Here is a 23,957-nt window from a genome sequence, read left to right on the forward strand (position 1 = left end):
AAGGGCTGGGCATGTTCAAACAAACACTTCATCCGAAAACCTGCAGCCCATTAACCACCACACAACTCCTTTCCCTTTTTTCCTTCCAAATGAGCCTCCTGCTTGCTGCCTTTTTCTGCTTATCTGCCAACTCTCAGCTGCTCTCTCTCCTCTCTATTTGCCGCCCTTTCTCTCATTCACAGCATATGAGATTTTCTTTAGAGTATTGATTCTGCCAATCTGCTTTTTGCCTTGGCCACTGTGTTCGATGTAGTATTAGATATAGTGAACATTTAAGAATGTACATTTCACCCAAATGCTAAGAAACACCAATATTGTTGCCATTAGAGCCACAGTGCATACCTTTTTTTATTTTGTATTAGTTTATTCCACAGGGACAGTGCACATTAATAGACATTTCTATGAGTCACCAGGTATTATTGATCTGTAGTCTTTGCACAGATGTTGCTAAGTCTCCCTAAAATACATTTGAATATCAAAAAATAACATGAAGTCAAGTTTGTACCGTAGCAACATTCCTCATCAGCCATGCTTCCTCCTGCTGTGCCTGTCCAGGTGATGGTTGCTGAGGCTCTGGACATTACCAGGGAGACGTACTTTGCCATCCTGATGGACCGCGCCTGTAACGGCCCTGTCATGGTAGGCAGCCCCCAGGGAGGTATGGATATCGAGGAGGTAGCCGACAAGACCCCAGAACTCATCTTTAAGGTAAATGATTTGTAGCTCACGCCCATCACTACAAGATCTAATGGGAAAACTAACAGAATAAAATGTATCAGCGCTAAAAACTAAGTAGGAGCGACTGGTATCGCCCCCTTCCACAATATGTCTCTTTTATTAAAGGCACTGGTGGCCCCCCCAACATTTATTTTTTTGAGATGTTGAAATAAATGGATCTTGTCAGGCACAGATGAACTCATAAGAAAGGTGCAAACCCCTTGCTATTTTCCCTCAAGGATCTTACTTTTCTTTAATCAATAAAAGTATTTGGCTTGAAAGCGTGCCAATATAAGATTGACTCGCATATGGAAACTGCTCAGTGTATACATGTATAGTCCTGCCTGCGTGTGCACTGCAGCAGCTGAACATGATGCTCATACAACAAAACACTCGGGCTTAACATGACAGATACACAAGCTTTGTTGCTATGGATTAGATACCATTTACTCGAGTCACTTGGGTACTTGGCAACAGGTCCTTTTCATTGTTAACAGATGTACAATTTAAGCATTACAGCTGGCATTTGCCTCCGTGTTTCTATATATCCTCCTTGCTAGGGTTTGCAGATGTTTGAGTAGATTGTAAAGATCATGCTGAGATTGATGTCATTCATTATTTTCCACTGCAGGTATTGTATGTGCGTTGAGTTGCTATATAACACATTGCACGCTTTACACATCTCATTAAAATCTATATGGTCCAGAACTGCTTTATACGGCATTGTTTTTTACGAGCAACGACAGTCACACTTTGATTCTATCCCCCTTAAATCCCTCATCCGTTTTTATACCTCAGGAAAACCAAATAAGCGAACTTCTGTTTTTCTGAAAGTCAAAGATACGGGAGTCTGATGATCATAAATCCATCGCTTCAGCCCCGAGTCACCTTTTTCTCTGCGTCTGACAGCTTGCCACTAGCTGCCTAATTATGATGTCGGCAGTTTAATATTAACATCCGCTTTGTGTCAAATTATAGCCAAACCTCTTGTTCTCCCTCTCCCTTTCTTCATTTGTTTCCCTCCCTTTTTCTTTTCTCACTTTCACTGCCATTCTTATAGGAAGTCATTGATATTTTTGAAGGCGTGCGAGACGACCAGGCTCTTCGCATGGCAGCTAATTTGGAATTCAAAGGACCTCTGCAGAGACAGGTAATGGGTGCTCAGAAGGTTTTAAAGACACAATGCAAACAATCTACAATGCACACACAAACATATGGATGTATCCTCGTTGTCAAACGGACCAAACTTTGGCTATGCATAGTTTTCTAGAGGCAAGTTGTGAAGTGTCACTACACTAGGCTCTCTTGCCAGGTGGTCTATTGTCAGATATCTGGCTGTGACGCACACCCTGGCTGAGGGAAACTTCACTAATGGTACCATTATTCCATAGAGCATTCTCCTATTGATGTTGTCAGTGAATCGTAATCAGTAAGAGACACTTCGGGCAGCCTATAATTCTAAGGACAGTTAAAGACATTTGTTTTCTAGTCACCTCAAATGAAAATGTCTTGCTCAGACAGCATTAGCTAGCAAAATGTGAAATTGTTCATGAGCACGCCAAGTTCAGATCACTTATTTTCTACAGTCACAGTGGCATTATCAATCAATTTTAGCAAAAACAGCATATGGAAATCAGCAAAGTATATCTAGCAAACTGAAAGTCAAGGATGTCTTGAGTTCTGTTCGCATCAAATTGTATACAATGCTTTCTTTGCAGGATACTGAATAGGCATTGATTTCAAACAGGCAAGCAGAGAAATAGAACGTAATTGGTTAAGTTTCTGCATTGTCAGTACGCCTTTCCTCGGTTGCTGTGAGTCGGCTGCCAGACTGTTTAATTCAGAGATAATTGCAGCTCTTCTTATAAAATACCTCTGCTGTCTTGAATGAGCTATGGGGATGACAGGATCTTTGTGTGTGTGAAAGAGAAAAAGTAAGTGAGATTGGTGGACTCTGCATTCAGAAGTCTTTCAGTGCAATGTCAGGCTGTTGGCATTACTAAAGAACCGTTGCAGCAATAGAGAGATCAGTTGAAAGGCCTTTAAATGGGGGGTTTTGACTGAGAAGATTTAAGTGTTGTGGTATATCCAGAGGTGGAATTTTAATTAATTAAAAGTACTAATACAGTACTGTACAAATATTCTGGTACAAGATAAAGTCCTTCATTGTCAATGTGTTTCGTTAAAGTATTACATGTCAAATTAACAAATGCAAAGATATCTAGATAACAACCTGTCCTTCACTGCAAACATCGCTGCTACAACCCGTTGCTGCAGATACACGCTTTACAACATCAGGAAGATACGTCCCCAGCTGACTCAGAAGGCGACTCAGGTTCTGGTCCAGGCTCTCGTCATCTCACGCCTAGACTACTGCAACTCCCTCCTGGCTGGTCTACCTGCATGTGCCATCCGACCTCTGCAGCTCATCCAGAATGCAGCGGCTCGTCTGATCTTCAACCTTCCTAAATTCTCCCACACCACTCCGCTCCCTTCACTGGCTTCCGGTAACTGCTAGAATCCACTTCAAGACACTGGTACTTGCTTACCATGCTGCGAATGGATCTGGCCCTTCCTACATCCAGGACATGGTTAAACCGTACACCCCAGCGCGTGCACTACGCTCTGCATCAGCCAAACGACTCGTTGCGCCCTCGCTGCGAGGGGGACCCAAGTTCCCATCGGCGAAAACACGTGGGTTTGCTATCCTGGCTCCAAAATGGTGGAATGAGCTCCCTATTGACATCAGGACGGCAGATAGCTTGCACATCTTCCGGCGCAGACTGAAAACTCATCTCTTTCGACTCCACTTCGAGCGTTAGAACTATTAACAAAGCACTTATATACTAATAAAGGACTGGCTTACCTAAAGCCAGTTGAGTAGCACTTGAAATGTTTGGCTCTATGAAACCTGATATACTTATATGATTCTGTTTTCTTCAAGGTTGTGTCTTCCTGGTCGAATGTACTTATTGTAAGTCGCTTTGGACAAAAGCGTCAGCTAAATGCAATGTAATGTAATATCTCAAATGAAATTACTCAACATTTATGAAATTGACTTTATAGATACCAATTAATTATCCCTAAATTGTCCAATTGATTAATCAACCAAGCTGTTCTTGTTTACGTTTTTTAAAGTTTCATTTATAACAACACATCATGTTTAATAAACTACTATATTCTTTATGTAAAGACCTTGATTTCTAACGTAAATTAAGATACATATATAGTACATTAGAAAGTATAATATTTTCCTTTTGGATTGTAGTGGAGTAAAGGTGCAAGTGGAATTAAATAAAACCACCTGACTTTTGCACTGAAGTATGATACTTTAGTATATATACTCACTTTTGCCCGGTATAAATCCTGTATGAAAAAAGTCAATTAAAGAGTCAAGGTGAAAATAACAACACAATAAGATGTTATCACAGTACTTTAGTCACTATATGATCTAATGCCTATTATTTGTTTTGTTATTTGCGATATGAGTAAGAATTACAAAAACATATATCGCACACTTTTACCTTTTTAACAACTTTAAATTATGCATTTTGGTTTATACAGTGTCATTGCATTGATCAACTTCGTCGTGTCGACTTCACCTGCTGAACTCAATACAAAAAGATTAATAACCAAACTAATTAAGAATGATTTAGTTTTTTAATAATAAAACTGGTTAAATAGTAAAAGAAAGATACTTGGCAGTCATGTATAGATGCAATACATTGCATTTAGCTGACGCTTTTATCCAAAGTGACTTACAGTACAATAAGTGCATTCGACCAAGAAGATACAAACTTGAAGAAAACAGAATCATATAAGTACATCAGGTTTCATAGAGCCAAACATTTTAAGTGCTACTCAACTGGCTTTAAATAAGCCAGTGCTTAGTTAGTATGTAAGTTCTTAGTTAGTATGTAAGTGCTTAGTTAGTATGTAAGTGCTTAGTTAGTATGTAAGTGCTTAGTTAGTATGTAAGTGCTTAGTTAGTATGCAAGTGCTTAGTTAGTATGCAAGTGCTTAGTTAGTATCTAAGTGCGTTTTTTTTCCATTTTATTGCTCGAAATGGAGTCGAAAGAGATGAGTTTTCCGTCTGCGCCGGAACATTACCACTCAAAAATCTGAATATTATATGCTGTATTGTTTGTTGTCCCCACACACACTGAGAAGTGCATTATAATGTTATATATCTATGTAGCCATATTAGTATGTGATGCATGTCCTATTTGCCAGTTGTCACATATTTAGAAACAAACTCAGAGTGTCATGTTGAAGGTGGTTTATGTTTTATGCATCCTGTGCGGGCGGCTGAGCGGCCTTGGTGGTGCCGAACCGTGAGGTAATAATTACTGTATTATATGTCCCTCGCAGGCGGCAGATCAGATTAAGAGGCTCTATGATCTGTTCATGAAAGTCGACGCCACTCAAGTCGAAGTCAATCCTCTCGGAGAAACTCCCCAAGGACAAGGTACCATGTATTGCATGCAAAGTCCTCTCCTTGTGTGTCTGTATTTGTGTTATGTCATTGCATGTGTCATTAACTGCCACACAATCAGTGTTAAACATCCACAATATTTCACCTCTTTGCACAGAGAGCAGTTTTGAGCATGCAGCCACCTGTTAACCACTCTGCAGGATACAGGCACACTTATCTCCTCAGGTCTGAATGCGTTTTGCAAAGTGTAATTGCAACACGTTGACGTCAGTTTCGTGTCAGCATGACTTTGTCTGGATCAAAATCCAAATGGCTTCAGGGAGCAGAGATTTCCATATTCATGGGATGTTGATGTTTGTTGATGAGTCCTAGTTGCTGATGATTAACTAAAGGCGTACAGCCTATCATCAACTAGTAATGAGGTATTACAGCAGCAGCAGCATCCTTCATTTACTCCACAGTCGTCAAACAGCAACCACTCAGGGGAAGCTCTGTAAATATGTAAACAAAATAAAAGAACATCTGATAAGCTGAATGCTTCAACCAATTTAAATACGGTATACATCCTGTATATCAGGCCTTAAAATGTCCCAGTAGCAAACCCATTAGAGCTATTTCACCATGTACATGCTATACATTTAAGTAATTGTACTTAAATGTCTTTTGCTTTTAATCTGTAAAGCACTTTGAATCGCCACGTGCTAAAAAGTGCTATATAAATAAAATTGCCTTGCCTTGCCTTGTACAAAGGCCTAACCTCAGCAGGGTAATATTAAAACGCGGCCTTTTGCCGCATGTCCTCCCCCTCCCCCCTTTGCTGTCTATCTTTGGCTATTGTATCCATTAAAGCAGTGTTTCTCAAACTTTTTCATACTTAACCAATAAAAAAATACTCGCGGACCACCTAACTCCACAAATATCCAAAAACACATTGTTTTTTACAAATCGCCTGAAGATGGTACAAATAAGTGGCCACATGTGTGATGAAGGTGTTGCGTTGGGCTATATCATGCAATCGAAAGTGAAACTTAAGCTCGCTCCATTGCGGAGATATTCCCGCGAGAGTGCGGAAAACTTAAATGTATTTATTTATTTCAAATGTGAAATGTTACCAATATACTCACGGACCACTAGGGGGCGCTCACGGACCACCAGTGGTCCGCGGACCACACTTTGAGAAGCACTGCATTAAAGGATAGTACATACATTAAAAAGATAAACAAATGTAACAACATTTAAATTGGTTTTTATTTAGCATGATATCATTTGTGTCAAGTTTTATTAGAATTAATCAAACTCTTCAGCTTCATAACTTATAAAACCATAATCCAATGTTTATGCAGTTCTTTTAATCACTACCTTTTTGTACTTTAGCATAAAAGTAGTCTTAGTACTAACTAAATAAATAATGTACCTGGGGTTACTCTGTTATACAAGGGAGAAATGTAGAATATAAAAAACAAATGAAAAAGGGTTGGAAAAAGACCATCTTGCATTCCCTTTCTTAATAGAAGTATTTCAATGTCCTTTCAAATTGTTTCTGTTGCAATATATCTTATTGTTTTTGTATAGCCATATTCATTGTTTTGTGTTGAAATGTGTTTCATAAATAATCTGGCCTTGCCTCACCTGTAAAGGCGGTGTAAAAGAGTGGTAACAATGTAAGATTAATGGAGGTCTGAATTGGCAGTCGTTCTTTCTTAACAAGCGACAGAATTGCCTGGTTACTTCTCTCTTGACGACCTCCTATGTCATGGGTCAGAAAAAAAGCTCTTTTAATGTATTAAATGCGACTTTGAGTACAACTTCCATTTCTTTTACGGGTCAATCTTAAACTCATGGGCTCAAATCCTGCCTCAGTCCAGAGTCTACAGTCGTTGCATGTGTTTCTCCCGCTCCCTCTGATGCAAACACTTGAAATCCCAGAGACAAACAGAGGAATGTGTAAAAGAAATGTGAGAAATGCAGAAATACATTTCACAACAAGACACCAGGGGAGGTTAGCACGCAAACATTTCAAGCACTCATCATTGAGACGAGAAATACATTAAGCATTGTCATGAAGCATATTCTAGCTGTAGTTGAACTTGTTCTGAACTTTGTTTTCCTCCCAAAGAATTAAGAGTGATTGTCTTGTCTGTGGAGCCGAACAAAGATTGACTGTGAAGCGTCCTATCGAGACGTATTTACTACACGCTGAAGATGCATCGCTTCTTTGATGTTATTTAGTCTCCACAAGAGCAGATTCTTGTTCAAAGTATGCTTTATCAAAGATTGACAAGAGAAGTTTGTTGTTTCATGATTTCTTATGAATATTAATGAATAAAATGAGTCCTTTTCAAACGATGAATTTTCACAGAGAGGTACGAGATTCCTTTTCTAGCAGTAGGAAGAAGCTGTGATTGAGGCAGGCTTTGTCGACAAGCTTCACATTAAAATCCTTCTTCGGTTCGATTTGTTCACACGTCACTAGGGAACGCCGCTGTTCTCCGGCAGGCATTCAAAAGAGACGTGCGTTGGGAAGGGACATTTCTCAAGGGTGGAGAATTTGTATTTTTTTGTCTCATTTTGTTATAGCTCAATTCATTTTGTAGATGGACTGCAATAATGGATATGTCAAAACAAAATATATGTGTGTAGCGGGAGTGCAACCTCATCTAGAGGACACATACATCTCAATCGTGTGTGTGTGTGTGTGTGTGTGTGTGTGTGTGTGTGTGTGTGTGTGTGTGTGTGTGTGTGTGTGTGTGTGTGTCTGTGTGTGTGTGTCTGTGTGTGTGTGTCTGTGTGTGTGTGTCTGTGTGTGTCTGTGTGTGTGTGTGTGTGTGTGTGTGTGTGTGTGTGTGTGTGTGTGTGTGTGTGTGTGTGTGTGTGTGTGTGTGTGTGTGTGTGTGTGTGTGTGTGTGTGTGTGTGTGTGTGTGTGTGTGTGTGTGTGTGTGTGTGTGTGTGTGTGTGTGTGTGTGTGTGTGTGTGTGTGTGTGTGTGTGTGTGTGTGTGTGTGTGTGTGTGTGTGTGTGTGTGTGTGTGTGTGTGTGTGTGTGCCAATACCCATGTTTCTATATTTTGTTTCCTTTACTCACTTTTACTTGTGGCGGATCTGTTTATCTTGAATATGTTAATCATCCCAAAAGTTGTATAGACATAAATAGAAATACCCTTATTAGCATAACAGTTACATTTTCATTGGTTTAAAGTTTTCAGGTGATCCCAGCTTGGGTAAAACTATCTGGAATTGAATTGAATGAACAATCGGGTACTGGCAAACACACATATCTGCTTTCTGGTTAAGAGTTGGATTAAAAGACTGTGGACTTCCAAAATCGACAGTACCATTGAACATATCAACAACTGCTGTTAAGATTAGCATCAAGACAAAACATGAAGTGAAACAGTTGCAGGTTTACGCCTTGTTTTGTGATGGAATATTTAAGTTACCTTCATTTCCTGGTATCCTGAGACCATATTTCTGAAAGACTTGCTTATTAGTCATGAGATTTTAAGAATAAGGACATTTACTTAGACACGTTAGTATGAATGCTAAAGATAAAAACGCTTCATAAATCATCTTAATTGTTATATTTTCCAAACACTGAATAACAGTGAGTAAATGAAAAGTTACAGAGAAGATAGTGCAGGGATAAAGTGTGTAGTCAATCTCATTAGAAAGCGTTTACATGTCCTACCCAGTGTATGAAATGAGCTTACATGTAACTAAATGCTCTAATTAAACCTATGAGTTTCACTTTCCACCCTAAGCCCATTATTCTAGACAGCTTTTCACACTGTCTTAGATACAAGCTAAGAAAGCTGTTAGCCCGAGTCTAAGAATACGCATCGTTTAAAACCTTTTAGCATCAACTAAGCACTATTTCAAAGAAACGTACCAACAGGGTTACCCACACCTCCTCATTAAGGTGAACGACCCGGCCCCTTTCTTGTTTACAGTTGCTATGAGAATATTCCTGTTCTCATTCATAACACTCCATTCGATGTCTCACTATGGGATGCGCCTCAACGCGTATGCAAACAGAAGCATCAATCTCATTACGCCAATCCTGATTGGCTGGTGATCTTGACGTCAACGTCAGGGAATCCACCCACCCTTTAAGTAGCTTGCGCTACGACGCAGCGTCATTCAAACACCTCTTCTCGCTTCAGAGCACATCTCGATTTATCAGTAACCGGGCTAGCTTAACGGTCCACAGACTGAACCCAAAGCTAACATTCGGTCGACGGGCGCTTGCCAGTTACTTTTTTGCTTTGCAAGAAGACTGAGCAATATTAACACACCAGTTAATATTGTAATCTGCCTCGCCGTTTCTTTCTGTCGAAATAACGGTAAGGTTTGATTTTTTCTTCAAGCTAGTAACATACCTGTTGCTAGTTTGTTCTTCCCTCCACACCGACACCACGGTAAAGAGGACGTTCTCTTTTCTCTCACACCAGAGGAGACAGAGATAAAAAAAGGTATTAACACACCAGTTAATATTCTTTAAAGAATAAAATCTACACAGTCGCCTTTTTTCCTTTCGGACTAACGGCAAGGTTGGATTTTTTTCTCAGTAACGTACCTGTTACTAGCGTGTCCACTCCACGCCGACACCCCGGCGATCGAAGATGGACCCTTCTCTCCCTCACACCAGAGGAGTCAGGGACTCGGAGGCTCGGCTATGCGGCTGCGGGTTTAAGATTTCAGGCACAGACTCACACCAGGTCTGCTTGTCCTGCCTCGGGCTGGAACACGCCCGGGAGGCTATCGATAACCCCGGCTCGTGCGGGCATTGTACCCGCTTCACCATTAAGAGCCTCCGCCGACGGTTAGCACACCAAGCTAGCTTGTCGGGACAGGACCCCCTCATGTCCGCTGATTCGCCGCCGGCAATCAAGACATGGTGGCGTCCGCCGCAGAGATTGAGCCCCGCGCTGTGTCAGACTGGGGCTCAACAACAGCAACAGCCGCTGAACCGGAGCCCCACGCTGTTTCAGGCTGGGACCCGGTGGTGGCAAGAGCGGAGCCCCGCGCTGTGTCAAGCTGGGGCTCCCAATTGGACCTCACCATGGTTCCACCCGTGGAGGATGTCCTGGAGTTGGACTATATGGAGGACGAAGAGGATACCTCTGAGTTCCTCCTGTCTGACTCGGATGAGGATGACATCTTCGTTTCATCGGCTCAGGCTGCAAAGCCGGGAGCGATGTCCGCTCCCCCGGGCGAGAGCACACCAGCTTCGCCTGTCCTAAGCATGGACTTGCAGGCCGTGTGTCAACGCTCTGCGTCCAGGCTGGACATCCCATGGCCTGAAGTGGCCAAGGAGACCTCCAGATCTCGCTACGAGGGGAAGAACTTGCCCAAGCAGCGAGGACGAAGAGGCAGCTCCTTCCAGTCTTTCCGGAGATGCTGGACGAGGTGTCGGTCTCGTGGAGAGACCGTCCCTTTAGCAACAAGGCCCCAATCCAGGGTGCCTCCTCCCTGGACTGTGACGGTATGGAGAGGCTCGGCCTGCTCCGCATGGCGCCCATGGAACCGCTGGTGGCAGCCCACCTCCAACCGAGGCTGGCTTCGACACCGAGCAGGAACCCCATGCTACCGGCAAAGGCAGACCGGTTCCAGTCAGCGATGACCGAATGGGCCTATAAAGCCGCAGCTTTGTCCGCCAGGGCACTCAACGTCTCCTCGCTGCTGACCGCCTACCAGGCGGAGCTCTGCGAAGAAATGTCGAGCAAACCTGAGCCTGCCGTGTGGGACGAGATCGCAGCGATCACGGACATTTGCATCCATGTGCAGCGCTGTGCAGTCCAAGCCACGGGCAAAGCACTGGGAATTATGGTAGTACAACCTGACGAACCTTCCAGACCAGGAAAAACGCCTGACGGCCTCCTCTCCTCTCCTCAATGAAGGAGCTGGAAGTTCCCTGTTCCCCAGCTCCAGAGCACGTTCCAGTGTTGGATGCTCATGTGTTTTCGGGGTGCCACCATGCCCCCATCTTCCCGCCGCCTCGAGTGAAGCCAGAACGTCATCCTCAAGTTTGCGCCATCAGGGAAATGGACTTAACATCGAAGACAGCAAGTTCCGCTGCCTGTTTAAGTCACACAAACACATGTCATCATTGTTGTTTCAAAATAAATCATTTTCCACTGTCGTTTCCAGGCTTGAAGCCAAGTCAATAAAAAGTCAATAAAAATGAAAAGAAAAACTATAAAAGCAATAAACAGTCTGTCGTCTGCCCCTCTTTTGAGAGCGGCTACGGCCTCTCTCAAAAGGCGGACAATAGACGGGATTGTGAAGGCACCACCACCACGCGCATGCGCAGTGTCGGCCGGGGTTTTCAACATGGGGTACCACCGTGTTCAGACACTAGAGGGCCCCATAACACAACAAATAGAGACACTGAGGGCAGACGACAGAGCTGTGACATCTCCGCTCGCTTTGAGAAGCGAAAAGTGGAGGATGCTCACAGATTCTGCTTGGGTTTTCAAGACAGTAACACGGGGCTACAGGCTCCAATTCGCTGTCACCCCCCCTCACTTCTCGGGCATTCTGTATTCACAGGCCCGGGGAGAGTCGGCCCATATTCTAGAGCAAGAGATTTTCTCGCTACTAGAAAAGAAGGCTATATCGATAATACCCGCCGAACAGAGTCAGAGCGGCTTTTATTCCAAGTATTTCCTCGTTCCCAAACGGGGAGGGAACGGGATTCGGCCTATACTAGATTTGAGAGCTCTGAACAAATATCTCAAAAGATACAAATTCAGAATGCTCACTCACACATCTCTGTTGCGTCTCGTGCGCCAAAAACGACTGGTTCACATCAGTCGACCTGAAAGATGCGTATTTCCACATCCCAGTATATTACCCACACAGGAAATATCTGAGGTTCGCCTTTCTGTTAAGAGTACAGAGTACTTCCCTTCGGTCTGTCTCTCAGCCCGCGAGTGTTTGTACGGTGTACGGAAGCCGCGATAGCCCCGTTAAGACAACAGGGTATTCGCCTGGCAACTTATCTGGACGACTGGCTCCTTCTCGCACAGTCGGAGCAAGAGGCTATTACGCAGACGAATGTCCTCGTAAAACACCTGCTCGACCTGGGTTTCGTAATAAACACAGAAAAGAGCATGTTGTCTCCAGCCCAGACTGTACTCTTCCTGGGCCTACGCCTGAATTCGGTGTCCTCAAAAGGGCAAGCCCGTTACCAGGCAACGGCTCTCCCACTGGATTGTGGAAGCGATGGCTCTGGCTTATACGAGTCAGGGTTTGCAGGCACCAACGGACCTGCGTGCTCATTCTACTCGTGGACTGGCTACATCCTGGGCTTTGTTCAAGGGTGTTTCCATCCAAGACATTTGTGCAGCAGCGAGCTGGTCCTCGCTGCTCACTTTTGTCCGCTTTTACAGGCTAGATGTCTCTGCTCCAAGTGTGGCCCGCGCAGTGCTGGGCCCCGTGTTGAGACAGGGTTCTACCTGTTAAGTTCTGGTTGTTTTGGTGATTTTCGAGATAAGCATGTCTAGCAATACGGGAGTTTCAATATCCCATAGTGAGACATCGAACGGAGTGTTATGAATGAGAACTATAGGTTACTTACGTAACCTCAGTTCTCAGAGTAACATGAAGTGAGATGTCTCACCAGACGGCCCTTCTTGCTAAGACGAAGCGAGAAGAGGTGCTTATTTGTAATGATGCTGCGTCGTAGCGCAAGCTACTTAAAGGGTGGGTGGATTCCCTGACGTTGACGTCAAGATCACCAGCCAATCAGGATTGGCGTAATGAGATTGATGCTTCTGTTTGCATACGCGTTGAGGCGCATCCCATAGTGAGACATCTCACTTCATGTTACTCTGAGAACTGGGGTTACGTAAGTAACCTATAGACTCCTTGCTTTTGTAACTTTTGGACATTTAAGTCACAGTAAGGTAGCCAATAAACTAACTTGCCCAACACATTCAACTATTCCTTAGATTAAGTCACTGAATATGTTATAATTCTTTGGCCTGCTATTTTTCCAGGAAAGCTTCATGAGGTTGGTCTCTTTGAAGTGTAAAGGAAATGTCCATTTACTATAATGGTATATCCTTGAGAGCCAGTGTCAAAACACCCGCCTCAGGAAGCCAACCTTTGAAATAATCAAGACCAGTACGCCGAGGGAAGTTCATTAATTTCAGGTTTTAAAATGATGATTAATTTGCTTTTAATGTCTAAGGTCCTCTTTCTCTTCCCTTGCCTGTGATTTTTCCTTTTCCTTACATTTGTGCTTCCCCTGCTGCTATATTTTTTCCTAACTCTGCTTTTGTTTTATCCTCTTTCCTCCAGTGGTTTGCTTTGATGCCAAGATCAACTTTGACGACAATGCCGAGTTCCGACAGAAAAGTGTGTTTGCCATGGACGACATGAGTGAGAGCGACCCCACGGAGATGGAGGCTGCCAAGTGGGACCTCAAATATATCGGACTGGATGGAAACATCGCCTGCTTTGGTATGGAAACAAAACCCTATAACGGAGCTCACTGCTGCACAGAAACGCCAACCATTGAATGAATTCTCACATAAGCCAACTCCTCCTTACATAAAGCTTTAATGCGCCTCTCAAGTTGCATAAGTGAAAAGCTCAGGCACGGTTAAAACTTGGTCAAAGTAAAGGCAGCCTGGGCTCTCCTCCAGTCCACATTACAAGGAGCAGCTTTCTGAGGGCTCCAGAAGGAATGCTGCCGTAACCAATGCGTTCTAATTAGCTATAATCCGCCCTGAAAGTCTCCAGCGAGCCAGATTGTTAGCATTAAAGGCCCCCTCTCTTGTCATAAATCAAAGCTTTTACAGTGTACAGCAGCACTAACAGGTGCTCGTGCGTCTTACCCCGTGGCCTCATAAACACATTCGATGTCTGTTAGCACTAACACTACACACACACTTTCTGCATCCCTAGCAACCAGCCTCTCTTAAAGTAACAACAGTTTTTAAGGCACTGCCGCTTCCTTGAGAGCTGCGTAAGCCACCAAAGTGACAGCTGTTCAAGCGAATTTCCTTTTTATTGAGACCTCTGTCTGGGAGCTTGCCAGGACAAGTACAGCTTGGCTAAACCAAATGATGTAAGACGTTTGTGTTCTCTTGGCTGCCGCACACCTCAGCAGGATGGAGGCATTGGCAGCAGGCTAAATGATGGCCAAGGCCGTGATAAAAAGGGTAGCAGAACCTCTTTTAATCAAAGCTCTTTTGTCTGAAGTCGGGAGTTGAGTCATAATCAGATGTTCACTGAGTTGCTTGATTTAAAGCATTGAAAAGAATATTTCTCACCAATTTACTTTTTTGAAAGCCGTTTGCTCTTCTTTGCTTGATATGTCTGGCTCGATTCCTTTCATGGGTTTACGAACAGTACATGTTATCTCTTCTTAAGCAGTGGTAGTGTTATTTTAATTAACTCATAGCTGCTAGTCATACAGAGATTTGTGTTTCAATTTCAGGACTTTAGGGAGGACTAACACTCAGATAGGTACCGTTAACACTCAACATAAAAAACGGGTACATCTGAAACAAAATGTTTTGTTAATACTACCCTCCATATTTCAATATGCATTTTTAAATATAATTTACATGTTTTACAGTGAATGGAGCCGGGTTGGCCATGGCCACATGTGACATCATTGACCTGCATGGAGGAAAGCCAGCTAACTTCCTGGACCTGGGGGGAGGAGTCCAAGAGAGGCAGGTGTACGAGGCCTTTAAGCTGCTGACTGCTGACCCTAAGGTAGGAACAACGTTTTAAAGAATTACTTTTTTTATACCTAAGCTAGAAGACTTGTAACGATGAAACAAAAGCCAAATGGAGTCAGAAAAAAGTATGTCAACTGTTGAATTGTGTTTGACATTGCAGTCATGTATCTTGTCAATGCACATTCACAAAGCCCTGTCTGTCTGTTTAGGGCTTTGTCACTGAGACAACAGTGCTCATTAGACTGGGAACCTTGGCATATGTCCATGTTTCACTAAGTGTGAATATATCCCATCATTTAAAGTTGCAGAGGCATGATAAATCATAGCTCTGTACTCTGCAATACAACTCATATACAGTGTCATTATCACTTGTGCATCCACATACATGTACAAATGCATATTTACACACAGAACATGCTCATATACAACCGAAACATTTATTTTAATTTGATCCAAAAGCCTGCTTCTGAAAGTCTAGCAGCTCAGGATGAGTGGCAGCTTGGGGTGTTTTACAAGTGATTCAGCTCTATGTTCTGAAAGCTAATAACTCCAAACTAAACAATATGAGCCCTGTAACCATACCGCAGTGCAGATTGTGTGTTGACAGTCATCACACCGCTAATTCCCCCGCGGCTGTCAATCCCGCTTCCCTGGAGTGAGCTCCGGTGTCCTCTCTGTTAGCATCTCTGGCGTGATTGTAATACAGAGTAGAATTTGATACCAATTTAGTGTTCTTCCCTCTTTTAAAATAACCTGTATTATCACATATGGACTTCACTTGTCATGAAATGCTTTAAAAACGTTTTTTACAGACTTTGTATACAGTAAGAATGGGACGTAGTCAACATGACCCCACCCGTTTTGTTTGTGGACTAAGCTTTTGAAGTCTTGAGTTTGGTGTTTTTGCCGTCGCCATCTTGCAACCAGACGTAAGACGAGAAGATGGAGCAAGTCTTTTTTTATCCATCAAAAAAGTGACAATTCAATTTCATCAGCTAAAAAAACCAATGTGAACAGATTAAAGTTCTAAGATGTAAAAAACAGGCAACAACGAGACAAGCCATCGCTGAGTGTTAGCATCATTTTTTTGTATCACATCCCTAAAGTGTCATCTACTCTAAATGTGACCTTAATATACATAATACATACCCTGCTTTATTGAAGAAGACCTAATCCTAGCGATTGAGACCATAGCTGTGTCAGGAAAATATTTACTCTGTTTAAGAAATCAAGTGAGAAGTGAGATAATGTTCTCATAAACTCTCAAACTTCTTTTTGCAACCAGTGGCATCGCCCCCTGCTGGATACTAGCGAAAATGCAGGTTTTAGGCACTTCAGTTTGACTTCACTTTTTCTCACACGTAGGTTTCTGCTGTGTTTCATACGAATGTGTCCCACCTTTACCGACCTAGGAGTAGTCATTTTCAACCACAGCTTCCAGTGCTTGTTCCGTATTTACGAGAGAGGTGGTGTCAAACTGAATTTAGATTTCCTTCTTTTTCACGAGGCTTTGAAATATATCGACTGTAATACAGGTATGGAAATTGAATCTTTTTGTGAAGAGTTCTGCCTCATATTTATGACACAGCAGTGAACAGACCTGTGTTGCACACCTTTTATACTATGAATGTTAAAAACCTCCTGACCTTAACACCCCAGCAGGTGATACAATTCCTCACTCAGATTTCCATTGAGCATAGATTCACTTTGGTCTCATGTGAATACCACTCAATGGTGGGTAGGGGAAAAACTAAATGAATAATGAATGATAAATAACTGCCATCAGCAGGGGAGGGACGAAATTACAAAGAGTAGTCACTCTCACCTGGCATGGGGCCATCATTTATCATTTTGATTATTATTACAGCCTTTAAAAAGTGAGTTTCTGCGGAAGCGAAAGGGTTTTCAAGTCTGCAGTTGCTGTACGCTGAAGAAAACTCCCGCATCGACGAGAGGATCCTCCTCCCGTTCCTCCTTCCCTTTCTGTCTTGGGCTGCTTCCCTGGATCCAGATGGGGGAGTAAGCCCGCTGTCTGTCCCCCCTGCTGCTGTGTATGGAAATAGAGACAGGGAGCTCCTCCCTAACGTTGAAGAAAAGTAGAATAGGATTGACATTAAACTGGGTTGGAAGCACCATTAGCATTTCAACCAGGGGAGTTGAGAAACCTGCTCTGATCTGTGGAGGGAATGTTAATCATTTTACAGAGCGCAGGAGAGAGAGAGAGCTGACAGAGAGCGCTACTCATTTGCATTTAGTTTCTCTTTTTCCACAAATTAACACTCCACAACTCAAAAATACGAGCACAATTCAAATTCAAGTCAGTCCAGAGGATAGGTGAGTATAATAAGGCAACATGATTGACTAAGTTATTGAGTGAGCATTGTTTAGGCAATCAGTGCTTATGGCTTTTAAACATGCAACCTGTTGTTATTGAATTCCCGGGTGCACTGGTTCACCTGCATTTCATCTCATTATTGTTCCACCTTTTTGAAAACATTTTCTTCTTCTCTCAGCTAATAGTTTTGTTGTTATATTTGTTTCCGCTGGTACTGCATAAACTGAGCGGCTGTGGGGAAGGACATCAATGTTGTGCTGCATACATGAATATATACACTATGTATGTACTTTTGGAATGTTTATGTACTGTGGTGATGACAGAAGTGCTTTTTAGAGACCGGCGAAACAGCAGGAAATATCCCGCTGTAATGACGCCACGCATTTCCACAAAAACAGGACATTTCAGTGTATTTCTTCTCAGTCGTCTTTTTACGCTTTAGTCTGCTTCCCTCCGACATTCCCGCTCTCTCCCTCTCGGTCCTCCGCTTTGATGTCTGAGGCTCATTGTGCTGAAAGAAGTGGAAGTGATGCAAGTGTTATGCTGGCAGTGAATAGCAGACGGAGATGACAAAGCCTCCCTTTCTTCTTGTCCTCTCACTTCTCCAGCATCTACCCTTACACCACTCATTACCTTAAACATTATTATTCTCTGGAAGGAAAGCAAAGGGAGTGATGAGATGGGGAAAAGGTATGTGAAGTGAGAACAACAGAAGAAAAAAAATAAAGAATAATAAAGCATTGTGTAGCCCAGTGTGTGTTAAAAACGTGAGATGTTATGTAGCTCAGCTGGGTGTAATAGACTATTCAGCTTTGTTTGAATTCCAGCCCCCGGCTTTTTAAACGTGGACATATTTATTTTTCATGCTAAAATTAATAGCTCCACTTTCTTCATCTCCACACACAGCACAGTCTGAATGGCAGAATTTATTGAGGTTTCCTTCATATCACCTGTAGGCGCGAAGCAGGAGCAGGCATCAAATACCAACAGCCAAATTACCTGGTTATTGCCTGGGCCTTCAAGAACGTGGCAGATGGATGTTTTGACCAACTCGACATCCATTTTGTTCTTCGAGCTTAAGGCTGTTTTCTGTCATTTGTATAGGCTACAGTACATGATAACATATTTATAACACACCCTTGTTGTTCGTGTATGTCTGTCTAAGTGCCACCAGTATATCAAACCACATGTTATCAATAGTGGTTACTAAATATATTTGATGACAAAAATGTCATTAAAATAATCAAAATAGCCTCATTTTTTCCTGGTGCTTTTACATTTGATTTTGACGAATGAAAAAGCACATCTCGCTATTAATTTGCAAATGAATAATCATATGCCTCAAATGTTTCCCCCTTGGGTTGACACATTTTGACATATAGTGTTATCACACATGTGTTCAGTCAGTGTAATCAAACCAGTGAAAGTCTCATCTGTAAAATATGTATGCAATTGATAAGAAGAAAATAGCAGTTTGCTGGTGAATATATTAGCTAGAAGGCGTGGGACTGTGAACGTGTGTGAACACCTGCACTCCCTCCTGTGTGGCTGTGAGCATCCTGCTTTTCACATCTTATTGTAACTTTGCTGCATTTTTGGTGTTCAACTCAATGTGATATAATCTAAAGTCATATTAGTACAACTTAGTGGTAATTGTAAATGAATGTAGTGCCTTTCCAGTCTTTAACGACCCCTCAAAGCGCGGTGCCACCTTTTAACATTCAGTCACAATCAGACAATACTGGCTATGCCATCAGGAACAATTACATGTTAAGTATCTTGCCTAAAGATACATTGACATATTGACTGCACGGACTGGGGGTCTTATATTACCCCAGTCCTTCTGACTGTTAGATGACCACACAACCTCGAAGCTACAGTGGGGACAGGTGATTATTGAAATCAATTTTGAAGTTAATTGTGTCTGCTGCCTGTCAACTTTGTGTTTCTAATTCACAATCAACAAAATACTTTTTCCATAGTTTTGCTACTTCACTGAGTGAACCAGGGGCGGTAGATACATTTTTACCCTCTGAGAGTGACATTTTGTTCTACACACGCTGTGGGCAGAGAGCCAGTCAAATTTCCGTTGTTGTGACTTTTAAATGTTCTGCCTCCCGTTCAGTGCCTCTGTGAGTGCACAAAAGAAAATGAGCTGGAGGACAAACAAAAACCAATTTGAAAAAAAGGCCATTACTATTTTCTCTTATCTTTTTAAGGTAATCACAAAGGGACATATTGTGTCAGTGCTTTCTCTTTGCATACGTGTCCATGTGCCTCCGTGTGTTTTCTTTCTCGATTGGTACCTGCAGGCTTGTGTAGTTCGCCGTGCTGCTGCGTTGTTTAAGGCGAAGCAGGCGTGCTCCGCTCTGAGGGTAAAAGAGGCACAGATTGTTGCATTAGCATTAGTTCAGCTGGGCGACCCTCCTCCAGGGCAGATTTGGAGGTGTGTTCATATGCATGTGTTAATGTTGTTGCGTAATCACGCTGTTGATCATGAAACATCTTTGTCCAGCTCCCACGGGCATGTGTGTGTGTGTGTGTGTGTTATCTCAATTATAAAAGCTGAGGCTCACCTGTGAGTGTGCCTTTTTCCCTCCCTCGGTCGTGTGGGATCATTATGCACGTCCCCTAATGTTTTTGCCCCCATTGCCCAAACGTTATCCCTTCTTTCCAGCTCAGTGACTCTGCTTTACCTCCCCAACACTTTCTTCCATGTCGCTAGGGATGCATATCGTTGACTTTTTTACGATACCGATACCACTGAACGATACCGATACTCAACCGATACATATCGTGATACTTTGAAAATGTATCATCCCACAATTACTCCCATGAAGCACTTTACGATATAGTTAACATGTCAAAAGAATATTAAATTCAATTGTGGGACTTCTTGGACCTTTTAGTACTGAACAAACAATGAAAATACATAAAAAAATATGAAGAAAACCGATTATGGAATATCATCAGGTGTGCCGCGTGAATAGCACATATTGTCAATGCAAACAGACCGTTATAGCACCGTTATAATTAATGTTAAACCTGAGATTCGACTAGAGAACAAATACATAATAGAATAATGGTCATGAGATCTCGGCATTGCACAAACAAACAAATCTCATCTTTAAAATCAACATTTGCCTTCACTGGTGAGAGAAAACAAATCCCATCACAGTTCATTTGTGGGACTTTTACCTTTCTAGTATTGAACACACAATGAAAAATACATAAAACATGAAGAAAAACGATTATGCAATCTAATTTATAACATCCGCCATCACGGGCCACGGACTCACTTTTAAAATGTATTTAAAAAAAAATATATATTTTTTTTTTTAAAGTATCGAAACCGGATCTGATTTCGGTACGGTATACCGTAACCGGTATTTCGGTAATTCCGGATACCGGTATGCATCCCTACTAGTCGCAGTGACAGTTCTGAACCTGGTCAACTCCAAGTCCCATCTGCCCCTTCACATGGGTCACCACTATTAGTAGCTCTCCAACACTGTTTTCTATCAAAATGCATGTATTGTTATTATTCAGCACTACTTAAATGGTGATACCTGCTGTGGCCTGCCTGCTTGTGTTTCTACTTCCTCTCTCCGCCTCTTTGTATCTCTCTTTTCTTGCCTGTAGCCTTTCATCTAGTCAAATCCTGTTAAAGTCAATGTGAGGAGCTTCCCGCGGTTTCATGCCCGCTAGCTAAATCTCATAGGAGCCCAGGCGCTGCCTTTTTCGTCCCCATATGGAGACATCTGAGTCCATGTCTAATGCTCCTCAACATGAATGGAGTCACAGCAAGGAATTGGTTCTGGTCCAAAGACAGGTGACCCACAGAAATGTGTTGTAAGAAGAGCACCGTCCTGTCTTCATGCTGCACAGGAGAGAGTTAAAGAAGCCTTATTTAACCGAGCTGGGTCCTTTGGGTGCAGGACTGCGATGGAAATCACACAGCTCATTCAGAAATGCAAATAGGTGCAAAAACATTCTTGTGTTGTCCCCCACGGGTCCCCAACAACTTTTAATCACAGAAGTCACCTGTGTTGCAAGAGCCCCCCATTGTATGTTATTTTAAAAAAGAAATCACCTTTCCGCCTGAAGCCGAGGGCCTGTGGGAGTTGCTCGTTCCCTGGGTTATAAACACAGGCAACGCAAAGCCGTTGAGAAAAGGAGAGGAATGGGGGAAAAACAAGCTACCACGGTAATGGAGTTCATTCCCAGTGCGCAGAATATTGCACAAGTACTAAATAGGGGGCCAGCAGAAGAGGGACGAGTACTTAGTCCTGCCTACGCACTGGGGCTGCTATATCGAGGCCAGGCCAAAGAAACAATGCTTGAAACAGGCAGGGAAGCATTGTGGGTGTATGTGCTCAAAGGAGAAGTGGCTCTCGAGGTGATTAATTTCTTCTTGTTTCAGTTATAGGCTGTGCAGGTTATTGTTATGGCTAGCCATTATAAGAGAAAGGCTCTACCTCACATAATGGTTTTCTCGCAGATTTGCTTACAATGCATTAAAAGCCTGCATTCCTGAGAAATACGGAGTTGTTTTTTGCTGGTACATTTAATATCCCTGCGACAATGTGGGAAGCTTACAGTTATACTATTTGATAAACTCCGAGTCACTGACCCCGTGTTGTCACTTGAAATGTCTTCATCACAAGCCAAATGCATTCTAATTAATCTGTGTGAACACATATTGTATTGATATTTTTTTTTCTTCTTCAGCTTGTGTGTTTAGATTTGAAGGCTGCACATTGCAAGTCAGTAATGTATAAGGCAAAGGTTCTGTTGTGTTTCAGTGAACCGTACATTTATAGACCCATGCAGAGCTGGTGGACTTGCTAATTACACACTTTCCACCTTGAATTAATAAACATGTATCCGATGGACAAAAATAAAAAGCTCTTGCACATTTCTTACTTATGAACAACTTTAGTCTATTCAAGTTCAGCTTTTCCAGCAGTTATGTATATTACATAGATAAAGTTTGTTGGTAATAGTTCTAGAGACTTGTTTTTTAACTACATTTTCCATATGTTGTACGAACACGTCTATAGGTGCCGCAGAACAAATGATTATTCCTTGGAGTGACACCAAGTCTGTTCTATTAAAGTGTTGATTGTTCTATTTTTAAATCCTGCTTGTGCATAGAAACAGAAGTAACAGCGGGTGATGACAGATATTCACCAACAATGTTGATGGGTCGTGACGTGTGTTGCATATCTTGCGTTTTATTGGCATTAAAGGAAGACAAAATGTTTTACATTAATATTAGGAGTGCTTATTAAAAAAAATGCGTTTCAGGAAAAAGTTGCTATGACACATTTTCTTTGTATATCGCAATAGTTAATACTGATGTTTGAATACACTTTACATGTAATTATATATTCATGTTACACATAAGCATGCAAGATAACCAAAGGTACCACATATGTTTTATTACAATAAATACATTGGCAAGAAGTCTGTTATTTTAACCCTATACATATTGCAGTCAGTCATGTGTCCAAGGTCATGTTAATATATCACATTGGATGTTAATGACACTGCAACACCATGTTTTACTGAAAGCAAGGTCGGTGGTCGTTAATAAATGATTGCTTGATTGATTGACTGACTGATTCAGTAATGTGCTGTAGGCAACTTCATTGTCTTCAGGGCATTGATTACCCTTTTAGAATAGCAATGCTTGTGTTGATCTAAATGCATCATGGCCACGCTGCTACTGACCGACCAGGGTGAGTGTGGGCTGACCTGGACCACAGCTGGCTCGGGGAACAGGTGTTTCTGATAGGGAGTACAGTCGTCCCAGATTAAGAGAAAGCAAGCTACAGAGACACTCAGAGAGGGTGCATGTGGGCGAGCAAGAATAATTCTGCCGCAGAGTCGTGCATTTGTATGAGATAGTTTGAGACACAATTAGCCATTTGCATTTGAATCCACTTCATTTACAACAAACTACACATATGTTGCCACTCACTCCCACTGACATTTCTCCACACATTTCCTATCACCTAAACTCTTGAATCCAAACTCTTACAATACTAGCTCGAAAAAATACACTGCCATGGACAAAATAACAAATGCATGCAGTCTTACAGAACATGTACTCGCTAGGGAGGAAGGTTCAAGACTTAGGCAAAGGAGGAATTCAGTTGTCAGATTCTACCCCCCCACACACACACACCTCATTCTTCCTGCGGAGGTTAATATGATGAAGTTAAGGAGTTGTGCAGAGATGTACCATGGAGCTGATTTGCCCTTCAGGGAGCTGATGCCCTGTCTGTCTCCATTTGATCTGTGTTTGGACGACTCGGCATGCTACTAAAGACGCATGTCATTTTCCACTGCACCATCACTAGACAACACTATTACTTAACCATCATGTATGCATAAAGACTATGGATTCTCTAATGTATTCACCACATCCCAGCACCTTGGCTTGGCACCAATCTGTCCCCTGTTGATTATCACACACACACACACACACACACACACACACACACACACACACACACACACACACACACACACACACACACATACATATAGACGGGTCCCATGGGCATGTCTGATTGAGCTTTCTCCTGTCTGCCATTCCTCATCCGTGGGAAATCAATAGAGGATCTGGGATTGGAGCTCGAGCTAATTGAGCTCTGCTCTCTCTGTTCTCTTATTGCTGCCAACAGCGATTTGTCATCGCAGCACCTGGTTCACTCCATGGGGCCAGGGGGAGCCAGCCGACGATCAGATAGGGTCTGCGGATG

At 42.5% G+C, this 23,957-nt stretch overlaps 1 protein-coding gene across 1 annotated transcript in view; it reads left to right on the forward strand.

The window, feature by feature from the left end:
• suclg2 (succinate-CoA ligase GDP-forming subunit beta) overlaps positions 1 to 23,957 on the forward strand; it is a 111,452-nt gene that overhangs the window by 43,509 nt on the left and 43,986 nt on the right. The window contains exons 5-9 of the mRNA XM_034212240.1: positions 556 to 708; positions 1,778 to 1,867; positions 5,089 to 5,185; positions 13,456 to 13,617; positions 14,741 to 14,883. Of these exons, the coding sequence (XP_034068131.1) occupies positions 556 to 708; positions 1,778 to 1,867; positions 5,089 to 5,185; positions 13,456 to 13,617; positions 14,741 to 14,883 (645 nt within the window). The remainder of the gene's footprint in view (positions 1 to 555; positions 709 to 1,777; positions 1,868 to 5,088; positions 5,186 to 13,455; positions 13,618 to 14,740; positions 14,884 to 23,957) is intronic.

The sequence above is a fragment of the Gymnodraco acuticeps genome, unplaced genomic scaffold, assembly GCF_902827175.1.
Source record: "Gymnodraco acuticeps unplaced genomic scaffold, fGymAcu1.1, whole genome shotgun sequence".
In the NCBI taxonomy this organism is placed as follows: Eukaryota; Metazoa; Chordata; class Actinopteri; order Perciformes; family Bathydraconidae; genus Gymnodraco; species Gymnodraco acuticeps.